The sequence below is a fragment of the Trichosurus vulpecula genome, chromosome 4, assembly GCF_011100635.1.
Source record: "Trichosurus vulpecula isolate mTriVul1 chromosome 4, mTriVul1.pri, whole genome shotgun sequence".
Lineage (NCBI taxonomy): Eukaryota > Metazoa > Chordata > Mammalia > Diprotodontia > Phalangeridae > Trichosurus > Trichosurus vulpecula.
Genome location: NC_050576.1, coordinates 160,650,127 through 160,670,722, shown reverse-complemented (window position 1 = coordinate 160,670,722; position 20,596 = coordinate 160,650,127). Strand labels below are relative to the sequence as shown.

At 44.8% G+C, this 20,596-nt stretch overlaps 1 protein-coding gene across 1 annotated transcript; it reads right to left on the bottom strand.

The window, feature by feature from the left end:
* Positions 1–9,006: 9,006 nt before the first annotated feature.
* CRABP2 (cellular retinoic acid binding protein 2) lies at positions 9,007–20,058 on the bottom strand. Its single transcript, XM_036757002.1, has 4 exons — positions 19,846–20,058; positions 11,188–11,366; positions 10,267–10,383; positions 9,007–9,596 (listed from the first exon to the last, which is right to left on the bottom strand). The coding sequence occupies exons 1-4, from the start codon at positions 19,913–19,915 to the stop codon at positions 9,546–9,548; spliced, it is 417 nt and encodes a 138-aa protein (XP_036612897.1). The 5' UTR covers positions 19,916–20,058; the 3' UTR covers positions 9,007–9,545.
* Between the last annotated feature and the right edge of the window lie 538 nt (positions 20,059–20,596).

Here is a 20,596-nt window from a genome sequence, read left to right as displayed (position 1 = left end):
CCAAGCTTCCTATACTCCATCCTCTAATTCCTGCTGGAAGTTCTCAGCCCTGTCACTCTGGGTTCTAACTGGGGAGTATTCACCTTTTCTGACTGAGTCTCTGGCCCCTCTCACTACTTTCAGGTCATCTCCATGCCAGTGGTCCATACCACTCCTTTCCAAGTCTAGCTCTGAGAAGAGTAACCTCACCAACACAATCATTCCTAGTAAGGTCATGCCAATCAGTTGCTCTGTAATTCCAATTGACTTTCCTGCTGGCCATGACTCGCATATGCATGTTGACTTCCCTTATTAAAATGTAGATTTGTTGAGGGCAGAGACTTTCTTGCTTGTTTGTAGTTGTATCCCAGTGTTTAAGCATAATATCTAACACATCGTAAATGTTTAATAGATTTTTTCATTAATTTATTCTTTGAGTTTTCTGGAATTCACCCTGAAATATCCCTGGCAGATGTCTAGAGACACAATTCCTTTGCTTGGGGAGGTCCTGATGAAGAAAGAAATCAAGGCACATGGCCAGAACCCAGACAGAAACACAGACAAAAGGCACAGTTCCAGACAGTAGGAAATGTTGGGGGTGGGAAAATCAAGTCTGTGTATTCCTAGAGGAAGAAAGTGAAGGGCAAGGTTGAGGAAAGGGAAGCCTAGGAGCAAAGGAGGAGGAAGAATGGAGGAAATATCTTATATACTTTGTTGGAAAGCCAAATTGGAAGTGTATGAGGTGTGAGTTGGGTATGGGTGTCAGATGGAGTAGTGAATCAAAGTCAAAAGTTTTAAGAAGATAAGAAAGTTGAAATAAAGAAGAAATGGGGAAAAGGTCCCCATAACCCAAGACAAAATATTGAGATTTGACTGGATAAACATAAATTCAGAGTTGTAGGGCTGGAATGAATCCAAAGAGGTCATCTCAACTATTCATCTCAGAAAAAGATATGAAGGGAAGATTTCTAAAGAAGGAAAAACCATTAGAGGCTGTTGGTGTGTGTTTGTGCATGCACATGTGTTTTCTGTTTGTATAAAGTTTTCTTGAAATATTCCAATGGACCTGCAAACTCATTAGATTAGATATTTTCTTCAGTGGTGCAGATCTCAACCCAACCATGCTTACCCATCCTATGAGACTCCCATCTACATCTTCCCTTAAGTTCATTGCAGGGGGTACACCCAATGGGATTGGTCAACTCCTCAAATTCTTTTGACATCAAGAGGATACCAATGGAGCATTCAGGCTGTCCATTGGTCATCTGTTACTCTTACAATGTAACTGGCCCATCTTTCAATATCATGTTCCTTTGATTGTATTCTTTCTGCCCTACCTCATTTGTGATTCTTTGTAATGTGATGGATCCTACTGCCTTCCATGACCCTTTTTATTGCCTTTGCAGAGATCCTCAACTTCAACTGTTCAGAGACCAAGGATTCCATGATTCTAGCCACACAATATCATAGAATGAACGTGCCATGCATTTGATACCCCTTTCCCCACATAGAACCTTCCCTAATTCCAAAGATAAATGATTAGTAGGCAAAACTAACCCACAAAAGGACTGTCTGACAACACATGGCATATTCAGCACTAATAAGCCATCAACTTCCTACTGTGCAAAGGAAAGTATGTTTCATCATATGAAACCTGTGGAACCAACATTAGTCATTGTCTTTAATTCAAGTTCAACTACTTTTTGTGTTGCTTTCATAATTGTAGTTGTCATGTATATTATTCTGCTGACTTTACCCTGTATCAGTTGTAATTTTCCCATGTTTTTTTTAAATTCTCCATATCCATCATTTCTCATGGTGCAATAATATTGCATGATATTTATGATTTCCCAATTAGTGGGAAACCATTCTTTCTAGATTTTTGGTATGACAAAAAACCACTACTGACTATATATGAGACCTTTATTTCTGTCGTTGTCGGGAATTTGGTATTCGGGAATGGGGATCATAGGATCAAAGGGTATCTGCTTAGGAATGTTTTTAGTAATATTCTTCTCACTTAGTTCCAAATTGTTTCACAGGATGGTCGGAACAATTCATGGGTCCACCAACAGTGCATTAATGTGCCTCTCTTCCCCCCAGAGCCTCTTAACACTAACTCTATGTTGTATAATCTTTGCCACTTTGATGGGTATGAGATAAAATCTCAGTTTTAAACATTTGTATTTCTTTTCTTATTAATGACTTGAAGTATTTTGCATTTTTCATGTGGTTGTTGATGGTTTCATTTCTTCTTTTAAAAACCGTTTGTTCATATCCTTTGGCAATTTATCTATTGGGCAACATCCTAGGCTTTTTGAAGCTGTATTTGGTGCAAGAAGAGCAAGGAAGGAAAATGTTCTGCTCTTGGGGTAGTTGGGATGCTTTTGGCCAATAACAAAGGAAAGCAGAACCATTCAACTCTTTTGCATGCATTTTCTCTATCAAAAAGGGTAGTCTTCAAATTGGAAACAGGGTAAAAAGGAAATTGAAACCCCATGTTAAGTAAGGATATGTGAAGAGAAAACCTGAGGTCAGGTGTCTAAGCTGGGACAAACTTTGGCTTCTCGGGGACTGAAAGCATTTGCAAAAATCATCATCCATAACCATTAAGGAATCCTGGAGAAGTAATGTGCTCAAAGACTAGAGATGAACAAATGCTATTCCAATTTGAAAAAAGGGGGAAAAGGTAGATTTCGTAACCAATAGACTAGTAAGCATGACCTTGATCCCCAGAAACATTATAGAACAGATTATTAACAAATGGTTTGTGGGCACTTAGAGAGGGAAGTGGGGATCGCTGGAAAACAGCTTGGGTTCATTACAAAAAAGTCATGTTTTTTATCCATTTCATATACTGAAATATTTGTGTTGGTTGATCATTAAGTTCACAATGAAAAATAATGTTTTTAAAAAGAATAATAAAAGAAGTGCAAAGACATAGACAAACTGGATTTTATAAGAACATGTGATTTTCGGAGGCAATTGGGGTTAAATGATTTGCCCAGGGACACACATCTAGTAAGCATCTAAGGCTGTGATTTGAACTGACTCCAGGGCTGGTGGCACTGTAACACCTAGCTACATCAGAAGAAAGAAATTTGAAAGAATTTCTTCATGCTGTTGCTATGGATGGAATGAAGACATGTGGGTTTGTTGACAGTGCAGTTAAGCAGATTTATAATTGGTTGGAAAGACAATAAATGTAGTTGATGAAAAGCTGGTCTCTAAACAAAGAAGACTTGCTCTCAAGTTCTGTCTCTAATGGATACTTTCTGTGTGGCCCTGGGCAAGTCCCTTGATGTCTCAGTGCTCTAGGCCAATTGGCATCAAACTCATATAGAGAAGAGAGACACAAGGATCATGCACAAGGATCCCTTCAGGGCCCATATTGACTCAGAAAACCACATATTAACATTATCTGTGTCCTACTGTATTTTATTTATTTTGTTAAATATTAAATATTATATTTTAATCTGGTTCAGGCCTTAATTGGGAGTGTTGCCTACAGCGTCTGAGACCTCCATTCTGGGCAGCTCTTGAAGACTCTAAGTTGTAAAGAAGGTACTGAGCTCCATCAGTAGAAGGAGATCTTCACCTATATCCATGAAATCATAGATCCGGTCCCTATCTCAATATTTGGTTGAATGTCCATAACCAATGACTGTTGGTTGACACTGTCAAGCCGGTTGGAGGTCTCTAGTGGACTTGCCCCATCCCACATTTTATCAATGGCTTAGACAAAGACATAAAAAGATCATAAGATAATAGATTTAGAGTTGGGAAAAAACCTTAGTCCAATCCATTCACTTAAAAGATGAAGAACTGACATCCAGAGAAGATAAGTTATTCACACAAGATCACACAGGGAGTCATTGGCAGAGCCAGGCTCTGAACTTGGGTTCAAATTCCACTCCCTTTCCACTTAACCACATTGCCACCCTAAGGAGGCAATAATATGATCAATAATTAATTAATAATAATAACAATAATCCCTAACATTTATGTCATGCTTACTATGTAGCGGGAACGATGCCGAACACTTTACATTTATCTCATTTAATCCACACAGCCCTGAGAGGTAGGTGCTGTTATTATGTTTATTTTACAGATGAGGAAACTGAGGCAGGCAGAGGTTAAGCAGCTTGCCCAGGATCACACAGCTAGTAAAGCCAGATCTGAACCCCTCGGGTCTTCTTGATTCCAGGCCCAGAGCTCAACCCACTGTGCCACCAGCTGCCTCAACAATAATAATAATTGTTAGGGTTGTTATTAAGGGTTTTTGATACTACATTTGGAGTCAAGGAACCTGGGTCTGAGGCCCACCTCTGACGCTTTTCAGTCATCTCCCCCGAACGTCTGGGCCTTAGTTTCTTCGTCTGTAAAAGGTAGATAATAATGCTTGTACTACTTACCACCTACAGGGTTATTTTTAGGAAAGCATTTTGCAGATTAAGACCTTACAATAAAAGTAAGAATTAAAACGCTTTCCTTAAAAGAATATGGGGGTTAGAGTCTAATATTTAATAAGTCCATGATAGTGGACATGCCATTTGACCACTCTGAGCCCAAGATTATTGTCTGTAAAATGAAGATAATAACATTTATCCTGAGAAACAGCCAGTATAGTGGACAGAGGGCTAACCTTGGAATCAGGAAGACCCAGGCTGAGCCCCACTTCTGACACGTCCTAGCTGCATGAGCACAGTCAAGTGGCCCAGGCCCAAAGACAGCTGGGTAAGACTGTACAGTGTAGACTAGTTGTTGATGCCCCTTGGCAGAGAGGGCTCCACCCTGGGCCTTCTCCATGTCGGTGGGATTATGGGTCAGGAATAAACAAGCAAATGTTATGATAAATAAATTTTATAATTTATTTAGATTTTAAGTCTAATTTAAATTTTATAATTTTAAATCTAATTTAAATTTTATAATAAATAAATATACACGATACGTATTTCAAAGAGGTGTTGTAAAGAAAGTGCGTTGGAGACTCTCAAGTATCGTATAAATAAATGTGAATTCTGATGAGGCTCAGAGAGGTTCTAAGTGGGAGAGCTGGGTATTGAACCCAGGGCCTCTCCCTCCCAATCTAACATGCTTTGAACCGCACTGCACTCCCTGGGGGCAATGGCTTGCCTCATCTTGGTGCCTCCCTACTTTTCCAGACTTATCCCGTTTTACTCCTTTCTACACAGTCTATACTCCTGCTAAGCTGGATCACCCTTTGTCTTGACACCTCCCCAGACACAAACGCCCCATCGTCTGCTTTGTACAGCAGCTCAGGCCGCTCCTTAGGTCTGGAATACCTTCCCTCCCCGTATTTACCTACTGAATGCCTACTCATTCTTTAAAGCTGAAATCAAATGCCTCCTCCTCCAGGAAACCTTCCCAGATTCCCTCCATGGGTAAATGACCTCCATTCGGCTTCATCCTTTGGGTGTGTAGGTAGTATTGTGCAAAAATGTGGCAGGAGGTTCGGCATGAAGGACAGCATGCTGGGTTTGGAGTGAGGAAGGCTTGATTGTGAGTCCTGCCTCTTATGCTTACAAGCTATGACCATGGGCAAGTTAAAACTTCTCTGAGAACCTCTCTTCGTCCCTAAGATGGAAATCACAATGCTTGTGGTACTGACCTCACAAGGCCGTCGTGAGGATCACATAAAGTAACATTCATAAACACAAATGTTAGCTGTTTATAAAATGCTTTAAGGATTACAAAGTATTTTACATATATTATCTCATTAGAGCCTCACCACAACCCTGGGAGGCAGGCCCATTATCATTATCATCCCCATTTAATAGATAGGAAAACTGAGGCTAAGAGAGTAAATAATAAATAATAATAATAACTGACATTTATATTGCACTGTGTGCCAGGCACTGTGCTAAACGTTTCGCAATTACTGTCTCACTTGATTCTCACAACAATCCTGGGAGATAGGGGCTGTTATTACCATCCCCACTTTACAAATGAGGAAACTGAAGCAAACAGAGATGAAGTGACTCACCTGTGATCATAGAATTACAGTGTCTTGAGTCAGGATTTGAATTCAGGACTTCCTAAATACAAACCCAGCGTCTTAACCATCATCCCACCCTTCCTATGTTTATACCTTATTCCTCTACTAGCTTATACGCTCTTTGAAGGCCAGAACTATCTTCTAAACTTCTATCTAAGCTATCTTCTGAACTTCGTCTTGCTCCTAGCACCCGGGACACTGTAAGTGCTTAATTAACGCATGTTGCGTGTGTGTGCGTGCGCGCATGCGTGTGCGTGTGAGTGTGTGTGTGTGTGTGTGCACGTGCACATGTATGTATTTTCTGAAATGGCCAATGTAGGAATTTGCTTTGTTTGACTGCATATTTATTACATGGGTATTTTTTTTTGTTCTTTTTTCAAAGGCAGGGTGGAACAGGGATAGGGAGAGAAAATAGAATTCTGTTCATTTTTAAAATAAAATTTAACTTTTAAAAAATGCACGTTGAATTTGTATGGAGTTTCTAGTCTAGCTGAAGAAGATAAAGCCTACACATATACCGAAGGTGAGCATGTTGTATATAAGTTAGTGCACAAGGACAGCAGAACCAAAGCTCTGGACACCCTGACAACAATGAGTTTTGCTTTTTATTTTTAAATACAAAGCCAAGGGTCTGGAACTTCAGCTACATTTAGAAAGCCCCACTAGGCCAATAAATTCATTTTCTTCTTTGTTTCATTCCTTCATTTGCCACACATTTATTAAACACTTACTGTGGACCAGGCACTGTGCTAGGCACTGAGGATATGAGACAAAAATCAAACTATACTTGCCCTCAAGGAGTTTATATTCTATTAGGGGGAAAGACAGAAGGCAACCTGCACACACAGATAAAAAAAAGTAACTATAAAGTTATTTGAGGGGACACTAATCGAGGCCATCAAGAAAGACATTTTGTGGGAGGCAGCATATGAGCTTAGCTTTAAAGGAAGCCAGGGGTTCCAAATAGGCAGAAATGAGGAAGGGGGTGCATTCCAGGCATGGAGCACAGCCTAGTCAAAGGCAAAGAGGTGGGAGATGGAATGTCCCATACTAGGAACAACTAGCAGGCCAATTTGGTGGGAATGGAGAATTCATGAAGGAGTCATGTGAGGAAACCTAGAAAGATAAGTCCCAGCCCGATTGTGAAGGACTTTAAATGCCAAACAGGAATTTGTATTTTAGCCTGGAGGCTACAAGGGAAACGCTGAAGCCTCTTCTTGAACAGGGGATCCACTATCTGTCTGTTAATTTGTTCAGTTCTCTTTTGGTAACTGCTAGGGGTTGAAGATAAGATTTAGTTCCTCATTTTGTATGTATCTTTTATTATTGGTCTTTGTTACTGGTTGATAATGCTTATGATCAAAAAAGTGTAAAAATGAAGTAAATAGATCTCCATCCTCATGGCAGAGAGATGGGAAACCACTGGACAGAATATCGTCTACATTTTTAGTCGTAGGAAGCTGGGCGGCACTGTGGGAAGAACACTTAGCTAAAAGTCAGGAAGAACTGAGTTCAAATCCTGATCAAACACTCACTGGCTATGTAACCCTGGACAACCTAACCTCTGAGCCTATTTTCTCATTGGTACAGGGGACGTAATAGTAACACCTAGCTCACAGGGTGTTGTGAGGAGCAAATAAGTTCACATATGCAAAGTACTTTATAGACCTTGAAGCACTATATGAATGCTAGCCATCATCATCATTACTGGATGGTTACTGATAGTTATTATTAGGTAGTTACCGCATCGGGTTATTTTGATCGTTTTTTCTTTGTCACAAGGAAGAGTTCAGTCTGGAGGGTGGTTGAAATGACTATAATATAAAGACAAAAAGGTATCCATAAAGGTATTTTTTAACATAAAAATGACGCAGGTGGGTAATTCCATGGCCGAGCTCCATGTTCCACTAATACTTGAGGCTCAGAGAGAACCTGGATCACTGGGAGTAAATAGATTCTCTCTGGCAATAGGATTGACTGGATGGTCCCATGTAGACTGGGACATGGAAAGATTAAGAGGCTGTTGTAAGGATTCAGATTTGGGAAGATGAGTTGTAAGCAAGTGTGAAAAGAAAGGATGGAATTGAAAAGACATTGAAAAAATGAGAGAACTTGGGAACAGGTTGGAACATAGAGAAAGAAAAATAAAATAATGTCTGAAGCTCGGAGGCTAGAAGGGTGTCTGGTGGTATCACCAACGGTCTAATTGAAAGAGGTCGACACTGGGCATTGGAGGGGAGAAGAATTCATTTTTTGATGTTTTGAATGTGAGAGGCCAATGGAATATCAAGGTGGAAATGTCTAGTAGGCAGTTTGGAGGTGAAGCTTTGGAAGTCACCCATACATGGGTGACAATGGAAGGTGTGGGAGGAGGTGAGATCACCAAAAGGATAAAGAATAGAGAATGGCAGAGGGCGAAGGCCAGGGCCTTGAGGGATGCCCACAGAGAGGATAAGGAGGTGCTAGCAGATAGGAATTGAAATAAGGACAATGCATTGTCACCCAAGCCAAGTCTTAAGAAGGAGGGAGTGGTTAAGACTAATAAAAATCATTCCTAACAAGCCTGAGAGGTAGGTAGCAAAGGTATTGTTCTCCTTTCTCACAGAGTGGATAGCTCATGCCTGGGGTCTGAGCCAGGAAACTCAAACCTAGGCCTTCTGGATGCAGACACCAGGACTCCTTCCCCACACACACTGGTGGACAGTTGGAAATGCTGTCAGAAGGTCAAGAGGAATGAGAACTTAAGAAGGTCACTGGATTTGACAGTGGAGGGTTCACTGGTACCTTTTTAAAAGAGCATCCAGCTGAGTTGTGGGAGCAGAAACCAGATTTCAGGGGACCAAAGGGGAATTGAGGAAATGTGGGTCATGTGTTCAAAGGGCTTGGCAGTAAAAAAAACAATATATCTTTTTACCTGCTGCCCACCCACTTATCTCCCATATGTCCACACCCATCCTCCCAGGTTTCCCTCCTCCCACCAAAATCAAACACTAGTGGTCAGACAGAGGTTTAGCTTTCAAATGGTTTAATAACATTAACAAATAAATATCCCAAATCGAATCAGCTACAGGGATACGGGGAAGGAAGAGAATGCTGTGGGACAGAGGGAGAGGCCTTAGGGATAAGGCAGAGGCCATGGGCTTCTGTCTGGTGTTGATGGGGAGCACTCTCTCACCCTCTCTTTCAGGATCTCTCAGAAATGGAGAGGACCTCTGCTGGACGGAGTCTCTTAATCAGAGACAGAGGGAGGGAAGCCAAAGTCCCTGGCCAGAGTGGTCAGGGATTCATTTGGGGTGGGTCAGGTAAAATAGCAAGGGGTAGAGGAAGCAGAGGTGGGCTTTAGGAAGTGCCCAGGGATGTTGGCTTCCAGATATAACAGGAGGCAGGGTAGGTCAGGGGAGCAGGGTAGAGAACTAGCTGGGCAGAGTTGGAAGGAAAGTATGGCAAGGTAAACAAAAGACTCTGAAGTTGAGTGGTTACTAGGAGGTCATGGAGCAGGAGAGAGGCAGAAGATGTAGGGGAGCCTCTCAGAACATCCCTTCAGCACTCATTCCCTGACGTAGACCCTGGTGCACACCACATCGTCAGCTGTCATGGTCTGGAAGGACAGAAACTATGGTCTAGGGGAGAGGACCAAGGCAGTCCTCCAGATGGGTGGGGGTAGGGCCTGGCTCTTCTGGCCTCTATTCCCCCTCTGGAGACTGGCAGAGGAGGCCTGCCTGGAGTCGGTGGTAGAAAGGGACATGATTTTTCTCAGCCTCCCCAGTATCAGTCCTTGTGGGAAGAGAAGGCAAAGCCAACACTCCTCCCCAATATAGACCACAAAGAGGCCTTCCCTTCTCCCCACCTTCTAGTCCTGGCTTCTTATTCACCAAGGCCTCCTTGACTTCATGAAACCCTCCCACATGAAATGGAGCCAGACTACCTCCTATCCCCCAGTTTTGCCCAGGGGTGAGCTTTCAGAGAATTGGGGTATTCGAACATGGACTAAGGTAGAGGAAGAAATCTAATGTTAGCGCTGGGATCTCCTGTTCTGTGTCTCCCTTCATCCTCATACCTAGCCATCATTCCCAATATGGTAGAGGTGGTAGAGGTGGTAGAGGTTAGGGTTAGGTTAGGCAGTTGGGGGTGGAGTAGGGTGGGGCAGGACAAAAATGAATCCCTATTCCATCCACCTGCATGGGACACTCATTAGAACCAAGCCTGAGCTAGGGGATGGGAGACAATTTGCTCTTGTGCAAGAGGAAATGCGGGTGGGGAGCACTTACCAGGATCAATTCTCCATCGTTGGTCAGCTCCCGGGACCAGGAGGTCTTGGGTCCGTCCCCTTTCAGGAGTCTCTGTTCACAGACCATCTTGTTCGGGTTTTCCCACTTCACCAGGCTCTAAGGTGAGGAGGAAGAAGTTTTTGCAATGGGGTGGGGTCAGCAGAAGGCAGAGTCCCCACTAGAACCCAGGGCAAGAACCATGGGTCATTCCCAGGTCAAGCAGCTCTAAAGAGGCTCTCATGTGACATAGCAAGGCAGCTAATGGTTGTTGCCAGAGGGAGGTGGCTGGATGGGGAGAAGTTCAGAAGGTACTCATCTGTGTTGAGCCTGTCAAGCCCTCCCAGAAGGAAGCTTCTTATTTTTAACTAATTATTCTTGCTAGCTAATTGCTAAGTTCAATTGTTCCTAACCCATTTAAACTAGCTTAAGTGTTCCTGATGCCCTCTAGGTTCGGTACTCTGGGGTGAAGTCCTAATTGCCCCACCCTAGTTATGACTTCAGTAAAAGGGCTGGAAGCCATATCACAGAAAGACATAGGTGGAGAATGAGACTCTGAAATCAGTGCAATTTAGCTGCAGACTTGGAAGACTTTTTCAGTGGAGAAGCAGGTATCAGCCTTCCTGACCAGAAAAAGGGTAAAATGAGGCAGAAAGGTAGGCTCCAAAGGGGTCAGGATGTTATCCAGGGGTGGGGAACCTGCGTGGCCTTCTAAGTCTTGGGTACAGCCTTTTGACTGAGACCAAGTTTTACAGAACAAATACTTTTATTAAGGGGATTTGTTCTGTGAAGTTTGGATTCGGTCAAAGGGCCACACTTGAGGACCTAGCACATATGGCCTCAAGGCCGCAGGTTCCCTACCCCTGTTATAGCCTATTCCAACCATTTCCCTCTCCCTTCCCTCCTCCCATAAGGAACACTGACCTTACATGGCCTCCCGTCCACTGTCTGCTCCTCAAACTCTTCCCCAATTTTGAAGTTAATCTCAGTGGTCCTCACAGTGGTAAAGGTTTTGATGTAGAAACTCTCTCCATCCTGTTTAATCTCCACTGCTGGCTTTGAGGCGGCTGCCACAGCAATCTTCCTCAGCATCACATTCACCCCTGCCAAGGGATGGAGAAGTTGTAACTTCCTGCCCATGGATGTAAGAATTCCTCCCTGTTGCAGGGTACCGCTGGAGAGGATACCCCCACTCCTCAAGGATCCCACCCTCAGCACCACCTGCAACACGGCCCCAGGACAGCTGGTACCCTACTGCAGGTCCTCTCCCTTGCTTCCCCCTCCCCTAGTCCCATCCCTGAAGATGTGGAAGAGCCCTGAATTTGGAGTCAAAAGACTTGGAAGGCAGGAGAGAGGCTTGATGTTTGTTGAATTGAAATGATAACAACAGGCTTGAAATGTGGAACTTGGTTCAGTTTGGCTCCAGAGGACAGATACAGTTGTTGTTGCTTGTTCTTTGTTCTTGAAGAAGACCATGACATCAGAAAGGTGATGCCATGACTGGCAATTGAATTGGATTTGAGTGAGGGAGGGCTGTGCAAAGTCACCAGCCTTTCTCCTCCTTGAGCCATCTGGGCCCTGTGGCCAGATGTAGATCAGGACCACTGGAGATAGCCCTCAGACAGACACAGTATGACATAGTCGAAAGAGCGCTGGATCTGAAGACAGATTTGAAAGGGGGTTCCTTTGTGCTCCCTTCGTGACTTAGAACAAGCCCCTTCTCCCCAAATCTTTTTTTTCCTCTTCTGTAAAAATGATGAACTTTAACCAGACAGTGTCTAAGGTCCCCTAGAGGGTCAAATTCCATGATCCTCCAAAGTAGTACCAACGGGCAAAGGTCATATGACAACAGATTTTAACACAACTTAAGGAAAATATATTAATAAATAGAGCTATCCAAAAGTGGGATTGGGCCTTGGGATCCTCTTCATTTTAAGTAGAGGCCAGGTGACTGTTCACTGGGGATACTGCAGAGAGGATCCATGATTTGGGTACTGGTTGGAGATGATCTCTAATGTTGAGTGTCTCTGTTCCCTCTCTCAATAAAGCGTTTATTGAACACCTGTAATATGCCAGGTCCCATGAGGAAGAATGATAGCTAGCATTGATAATAACATATGTAGTAATAGCTAGCACTTTAAAGTTTATAAAGCACTTTATACAGAATATCTCCTTTGAACCTCAGAAAAGTCCAGGAAGAAGGTGCTACTATCATCTCCATTTTATAAATAGAGAAACTGAGTCACACTGGTTAGATGAGTTGCTATGGGTCATATTGCTAGTACTTGTCTGAGACGGGATTTGAACTCAGACCTCCTTGACTCCAGCAGTCTATCTACTAGAAGTTCTGTCCCTAGGAGTTTACCATTTGAGAAATAATTCCTCTCTATTTTGATGTAGCATTTCTAAGTGCCTGATAAATACCTCACTGTATTGGGAAAAGAACTCTGGAGTCAGGTAGGTTGCGCAGTGGATAGATAACCAGCCCTGGAGTCAGGAGAACCTGAGTTCAAATCTGCCTTCAGATACTTACTAGCTATGCTACCTTGGGTAAATCACTCAACCCCCACTTCCTCTTTAAAAAAAAAAATAATCCTGGCTCTGTCAATTACCTATTATGTCAAATTGGGTTAGAACCAGGTATGAGAGCTAACTGTTAAATTTTCAGTAGGGCATTTATAGCTCAGAATCAGCAAATGCTACAAATGAGGGTTTGATTAATGTGTGTTTTTTTAATTGTCTAAACTTAAAAAAGTGATGAAGAAAATGTTACCAAGGCAGACTAAACTTAAAAGTGCATTGAATGTATGTTTTCCCCCCTCTGAGGAGCCTATTGTTAAATATTTACCAGCATGCCCCTGCTTCTGGGCTTCAGTTTAGTTTTCTGAAAATGAAGAAGTTAGTAGGATTAGTACTCAAGGTATCTGGTTTAGTTGACCTGATAGTCCCATGTATTTCTCTTGTAATGGTAGTGGTCAAGGGGACCCCCCCATTGCTATGTGACCTCTGTAGGTCAGTTCCCATTCATGCTCCATGGAATGGTCTCAGCAGATTGGGGGGAAAGAAGAGGGTTGTCCCATGACTATACATAAATGCGCCTTCTACAAAGGAAAGAGATTAGCATTTAATTAGCTTTCTAAAACTGGCATAGAGTTGGTATTTACTAAACAGGTTGTTCCTAGTGATCTGATTTTATTGGTAGCAATAAAAAAGAGATGCTATGCCTTCAAAAAAAAAAATGTGAGAGAATTGGACTAATCTCTTAGGAGCTATGCTGCCAAAAATGGTACCAGGATGGGGAGGGGAGGTTAAGGAAGGCTTTTTGAGAAGATAAGACTGGAAATAGGCCTTGAAGGAAGGGAGGCTAAGAGGATATTTTTCTCCCCTAGGTTTTGAGGTATTTATTAGTCCTATGACTAAGAATCAAGGCACCTGGGTCCCCTGCACCTCTGGGTCCAAGCCTCTATGGGAACTGTCTCTAACAACCTCTCCCTGTCTCTGTGGCTTTCCTGGGAGTGAATCAGGGCCGGTTTCTAGCAGGGAGCGCCAGTTTCTCCTCCCTTCACACCCTGGCATTTCCTGGAGGCCACCCCTAGTCACTCCTGTGTCCTCCAAGAGCCTGCCCTCTCCCGCCCATTGTTCATGGTGATATCTTGGATTCTCTGGAGCCTTTCTCCAGCAGCTTTTCCAGAACCCCTCCCCTAAGGGTGCTGCTGAATCTAGGTGTCCAGACTTCCCTCCACAGGCAGCCAAAAGGATCTGAGTTCCTATTCCCTGACTCTCAGTCCCTTGAACCCCACCTAACTCCAGTCTTCTGTCCCATCTTTTCCCTTTTTCTGCCCTGCTTGCCCCCTGTGGCCTTTGGATCCTCCCCTCAGGCTAGGTCAGCTGTTCTGGCCTTCCCCCAAACATGCCTGTAAAGGGGTATGGGTTAGAGGGGCTAATTTTTCCTAAATCTCCCTCAGAAGGAAGCTCTTACCTCCTTTGTCTGCCTACCTCCCTTTTGGTATAGGGAAGTCCTTCCTGCGATCTGGCCTCTAGATCTGAGTTTCTTAACCTGGGGTCCATGAATCTGTTTTTTATTGATAACTGTATTTTAATAGAATTAGTTTCCTTTGTAATTCTTTCTATTTTATTTTGTGTATGAAAATTTATTCTGAGAAGGGATTCATAGACTTCATCAGACTGCCATAAGAATCCATGAAAAAAAATTTAAGAGCCTAGAATTTCAGATTCTGGCATCAGGCAAAAGTCAGATCAGATGAGAAGAGGGAACAATTCAGTGGTGAAGGATTGGGGAGAACAAAAGGCCGTAGAGAGGAAAGGGAATGTTTGGGTCCTTTTGGAGAAGAGACAACTCACATTTCTATAGTTCTTTAAGGTCTACTTCCCACTTCTTTCTTTAAGCACAGTCATCGATACTACCATAGCTTCTAGAAAGTACGTATCCGAGCAAACCAAATCCCTTGCCTTAAACGTGTAGTCTTCCCCCCAATTAGAATGTTACCTCCAGGAAGGGGGGACTGCCTCATTTTTTTGGTAGCTATATTTCGGGCCCTTAGAACAGAGCCTGGAACCTAGAAGGACTTGGTAAGTGCTTTTCATTTCTTTCAGGATTTGGTGATTTAAGTGTCCGTGGGCATTCACATCCAGGAAAGTGTCAGAGCTGAGAGACAAACCCAAAAGAGACCTGTGGGCCAGGAGCTTCAAGTCCTGACCCAGAGCAGGATACCAGGCAGGAGTTCAACCCAAGCATAGAACCACTCATGATCCACAGAGAAGGGCTCGGGAATTTTGGAAAACTGACCCGGGTACCAACCCTGATGTCAATTCCACCAACCAGAAATTCCCACCTGTTCCCTGCTTCTGGGAAGACAAGGAAAAAAGATCACATTTCTATACTGCTTTAAGATTCATAAAGTACTTTGCTCCCAACAAACCCAGAGAAGTAATAGGAACAGCTTGAATTTACATCACATCTTACGGTTTGCAAAGCACTTTACAAGTTATCTCGTTTGCTGAGGTAGGTAGTTCAGACGTTAAATCCCATTTGACAGATGAAGAAATTGAAAGAGGGGGGCAGTGACATCAAGCCAGAGCTGGGGCATAGGCCTAGGTCTCCTGACACTCACTCAGCCCCCACACCACCCTCCTTCTTCCTTTAGTCCTTCATTCTAGGCATTTCCCATTTCTCTTAGACATCTGCACCAGGGACCCATCTCCTTCTCCCTCTCTGATCCCTCACCAGCCCCACTCCAGTCAACTTGATGTAGCGGAGATCCGAAATCAGAAGACACAGATTTGAATCCCGTCTCTGCTACTTATTATTTCTGTGACCTTGGGTAAGCCCCTACTTCTCTGGGTTTCAGGTTCCTTATCTGTAAAATGAAGGAATTGGACTAGTTGATCTCTAAGGCCCCACTCCTCCCTAAATCCTATAATCCTTTAAGTCAGGGCTGTCCAACCTTAGGTTATCTTAGGGCCACATTAAAATAAAATAATTATGCAAGGGCCGCACCCAGAATAAAAAATATAGTACACTAATAGAAAGTGGGGGAACACGTGTCATCAATACAACAGACGAAGTGAGAAAGCAAACACAAAACAACAAAGTGACAATACAACAGCATAAAGGTAGGTGCATACTGACTAGTCTGTACCATACAGCCGGAACGCATCCCACAGATGGATTGAAAATTCCATGCAATATGTTCCGTCCGTAATACTTCTTAAAAACATCAAAGAAAATTAACATCGAGATTATTTATTAGTGATGGAATTAAAAAATCTAATAAGTATTCTATGCAAATTACTATTTTATTTTTTTGCTCCTGAGAATTAAAACCCACAGGCAGATTGCATAAAATGGCACTACAAGCCACATGCAGCCAGCGGGCCGTATTTTGGACAGCCCTGCTTTAAGAGATAGACCCCAGTGAGGCCTCTGGAAAATCTTCCTTCTCAGTGGAAGAGGCTGTCCCTCCCCTCCATTCCCACCCCTATCACTCTGGGCCTGGCCTCCTCCGCAGGACTCTTTGTCTGTTCTCTCCTCCAACTTTTATTGGGGGGTGGAGAAGCAAAGAGAAGCAAAATGAAGGGAAGGAAGTGACGAAGCCCAAGGTGTGATCCCAAGTCTAGAAACATAGAACCCTAGTCCTACCCACTGCCTTCTTTTCTCCCCAGCTCCCGGCCCTAGGCTGGGCTAGGCTAGAATTGAACCCTGAAGGAAGACAGCGGGTGGGGGTGAGCTGGGAGATCAGGGCAGCAGGATTCTCTCCTCACCTCCAGACTCTACTGAGTCTTGGCCTGCCTCCAGCCCTGCTGTTACTATTAACAAGGAACACAAACACTTCTCTGCCCCAGGTCAGGACTCCTGGGTCCTAAGAGGGGAGATGAGCTGAGGACCTCTTGAGGAGGATCCAGTTGTCTCCTTCCAGGAAGTCCAGAGGAGAAGCTTTCTTTCTCCAGCTGTACCCTGGTACCCTGACTCCAAAGCTAAAGACAGATGATGTACTGGTATCCTTGAGATCTCAGAGCAGGGAAAAGTGGAAAATCAGACTACCCCGAAGAGAAAACAGGACTGGAAAGGGTAACCAGGCTTCCTGTTTTACTTACCTCTAGCCCATCAACAGAGAAGGGAATTAATTATGTAGTAGGACTTGGGGAAGAGAAGTAAAACACAGGTGTCCCACACCTGGCCACCAGGTAGAGTGATGCCAAAACAGGAGAATAAGATGAATGGTAATAAGCCTATTAGCTCAATCCACATAGGGCTCATAACCACGACCTCATGTTACTCTGGCAATTGCTCTCCAAGATTGGCAGTGTGACTATTATCATCTTCATGTTATAATAATAATGACCAGCAGTGATTGAGAACTGTTTTTATCTTCACCACAACCTGGAAGGTAGGTGCCATTATAATTCACATTCTACAGATGGGGACATTGAGGCAGAGTGAGTTGCTAAGAGTCATACAACTAAGAAATGTCTGAGGCCAAATTTGGACTCAGGTCTTCCTGACTCCAGGCCTGAGGTTCTATTCATTGCATCTGCTAGAAGAAACTGAGGCCCTTTAGGAACAGGCCATGTAACTAGTAAGTGGCAGAGCTGGGATGAGAGTCCAGGGTCTTCTCTATACTGTACTAAAGGTTAAGCCACCCCAGATGGACTTCCCAGGGTAGGGGTGGGAAGGGAGTGTGGTGGAGTCAGGGGTTTGTCCTCTTTCTCAGGAAGACTTAGAAAAAATTCTGTCCCCATCTTTGCCCTCCCCCTCCCCCCTGCCCCCACCCTGCTGGAGCACAATCAGGGAGAGGGTTCTGATGATTTCAGCTGACTTTGGCGATGTGTGTTTGTCTAATGGGTCTGTTTTCAATCTGTCCCCAGCATGTTCTGGGAAGGACACGTGGCTCTGAAGGGACCCTGCAGAGAGGACAAACAGAATGGAGACAGACGGACAACAAGGTCAGGTCTCAGATCTCACTTTCCAGCTGGGGCTGGGAGAACCAGAGCTCTTGCCTCATTCTCCTTTAGAGCAGGTTTCTCTGGACAGAGCTCAGGGAAGACAAAGCTAGGGGAGAGGGGGGCATGCATAAATGGTCCCAGACTCTGAAGGGGGATTCTCCAGAGATCTGCCTGGGCTCCATTCCATGGAGAGTAGAACAAGAGGAGTACAGATTAGACTTCGAGAAACTTCCAAACAGTCAGCAGTAAGATACAGGGATGACCAAGTCTCCAAACTACCTGGCCCTTAGTTTCCTTACCGGTAAAAGGCGGGGGGAGGGGGGCGGCAGAGTTTTATAGTTGCTAAGGTCCCATCCAGCTCCACTTTGCAACTCTATGACATTCTAACTCTGATCTAGAATCCTTCACAGGGTTCTAACTCATGCTATCTGTCCCTTGCCTTGTAGGGTAACCCCTGCTCAGTCCCCAAAATCTTCTATCTCCTCTCAGGAAGGACCATAGCAGCACTATTTGCCCCTTCTTGCTGTTCTGTCCTGTCTCCAGCCTTAGTCTCTCCTATTATCTAACTTCCATCCCTTTCCCACAGCAGAATTAGTCCCTGTGCCCTGTTATTTCTCTTCAAGGTCCTGGGCCCTAAAGACACTCCCCATTTCTCTGGCATTTCCTTCCCTCTAAACTAACACTGATTTAGATATTAAGAAACCTGGGCTCCAAGCCCTAGCTCTGCCCTAACCTGCTGTGAAACCTAGGGCAGATCACCTTGCCTCAGTTTCATCATCTGTAAAGTGGAGGTGGGGGGAGAGAAGCCAAACTAGATGGTGTCTCTAAGATTCCATGCAACTCTGACTATCTCCAGCCTCTGGATCTCTGAACCCTGTGCACCAGATTCCTGTCTTAAATCCTCCAAAGCATCCTCCTGGAGTCAGAGTGAGAACAATTGAAATCAGAGATAGAGGGGAGGGTCTGAAATGGAGGAAGGCTACAATTCCTAGGTGGTCCCTCACACTTCCCATGCTCCTGTAGCAGGTAAGCCCTGCCTAACCAGCATGGGAAGGGGAAGAAGGGGGAAGGGGAGAGTGCAAAGAAAGAAGGGACTCAGGAGAGGGGTGGGGTGGAGAAAGAATTGGGCTTCATGCAAAGCCATTTGATGAAACCTAAGAAAGTGATAATTATCCAGAACTATTTTCCTAGGATCCAGAAGCTGCTGGTGGAAAATATTCATCTTGCAGAAGGGGGTAGGGAAGTAGGAATAGAGCAGGAGAGAGAGAAGGCAGGATAGCTGAGGATAGAGGTATGAAGGGAGTCTGGAATGGGCGCAGGATGCCTGGGTCCCTGAAGAGAATTGGGAATCAGGGAGGTGAGATGGCTCAGTCATAGAAGGAAAGGGGACCCCAAGCTCAGTCACTCATAATTTTAATTGGATGGAAGAAGGGACCAGGGATAGCTGGGAGCCACCTACTCCCTCATCGAGAACCTCCTAGGGACTGGATTGCTATTCATTGGAGGGAAAAGACTGAGACCCATATAAAAGGGACTGGTGCCAGGCAGACCCAGGCATCTAGCTCCATGAGGAATTTTCCCAGGTATGACCTCCAGGGATGCAGACAGCCAATCAAGTCTCAGCTGACAACCTTACCAAGCTGAGATCCCCTAAGGAAGCCTATCTGCCCCCATCTCTATCCAAACCAGGAAATTAATTTCACCCTTCCCAGGGTTTTGAGTTATTGGGGTGGGGGACTGATGGGATGATTCCCAGGAAAACTTGAGCAGAATTCTGGTGTATGTCTCCTCATACCTTCTCTCCCTGGGAGGTATGAGGAGGTATCTATCATTCTCCTTTCCTCCTCTAGGGACCCATATATCGGGCACACCACAGTTTGGAGGGGAGGAACTGAGGCATCTCCCACCCCATCTCCCAAGATTTCAACAGTTTCCTCAACCCTCGCCCTCACTCGGGGTAGGGGGGACTGGCGGGAAACGACCCAGGCATCAAACATCTTCCCCTCCCCAGTCACTTACCGCCTTCTAGGGGTGTCTCTAAGTGTCTGGCATTTTCCCTCTCCCCAGGGACCCGTTCTTATTCTGACCACCCAGGGCTAATCCCAGAGCCTTTCTCACCCAACGCCTTAAGCAAGTCCTCAAAGTTTTCTGAACGGATGATCTTCCAGTTCCCCGAGAAGTTGGACATCTTGGCAGAAGTGGGTAAACTTTCCCCCAGAAATAGGGCTTGGAAGACTGGAAGCTTCGGAAGACACCTCCTTCTCCTTCCCACCGCGGGATCTCTAAGCACCACGAGCGAAGGAGACAATCACAGCGAAACCCCAAAGCCGGGAAAGTGATCCGGCTTGGGCTCCTTTTATAAGGGCCACTGGCCCCGCCCCGGCTCCTCGGCCTCCTCCCTCCGCTCCGCCCCACCCCATCCTCTCTCCACCTGGCGGGGCCCGGCTCCCCTTCGCTACTAGCGGGGACTTGGAGATGCCAACTCCCAATCCCCATCCCCAGAGATCTGGGCCGATCTTTTCCCCCTCCCCCACAATGTGCATCCCTTCTCCTCCTGTAACCTGGGTCAGGGCCGTGGAGGGAAGGGGAGAAGAGGTTCTGAACTACTTTCAGGGTTTCAGGGAAAGAGGGGGAAGGGATGCCTGGGTCCTCTTTTTTCAGTGAATGGGACAGCTAGACTGGGAGGATACATTCGGTGGGCACAGGGAAAGCCAAGAAGCCGATGGTGGAGGAGGGGGAGGGGACAGAATTGGAAAGCCAAATTCCTGGACCCCTCAGGCCCCAGTTTCCCTTTCTCCACCTCCTATCCAGGGTTACACCTCGGAACTCTACTTCTCTCCACCCCTTCCTCTCTCCACACACTCCCCAC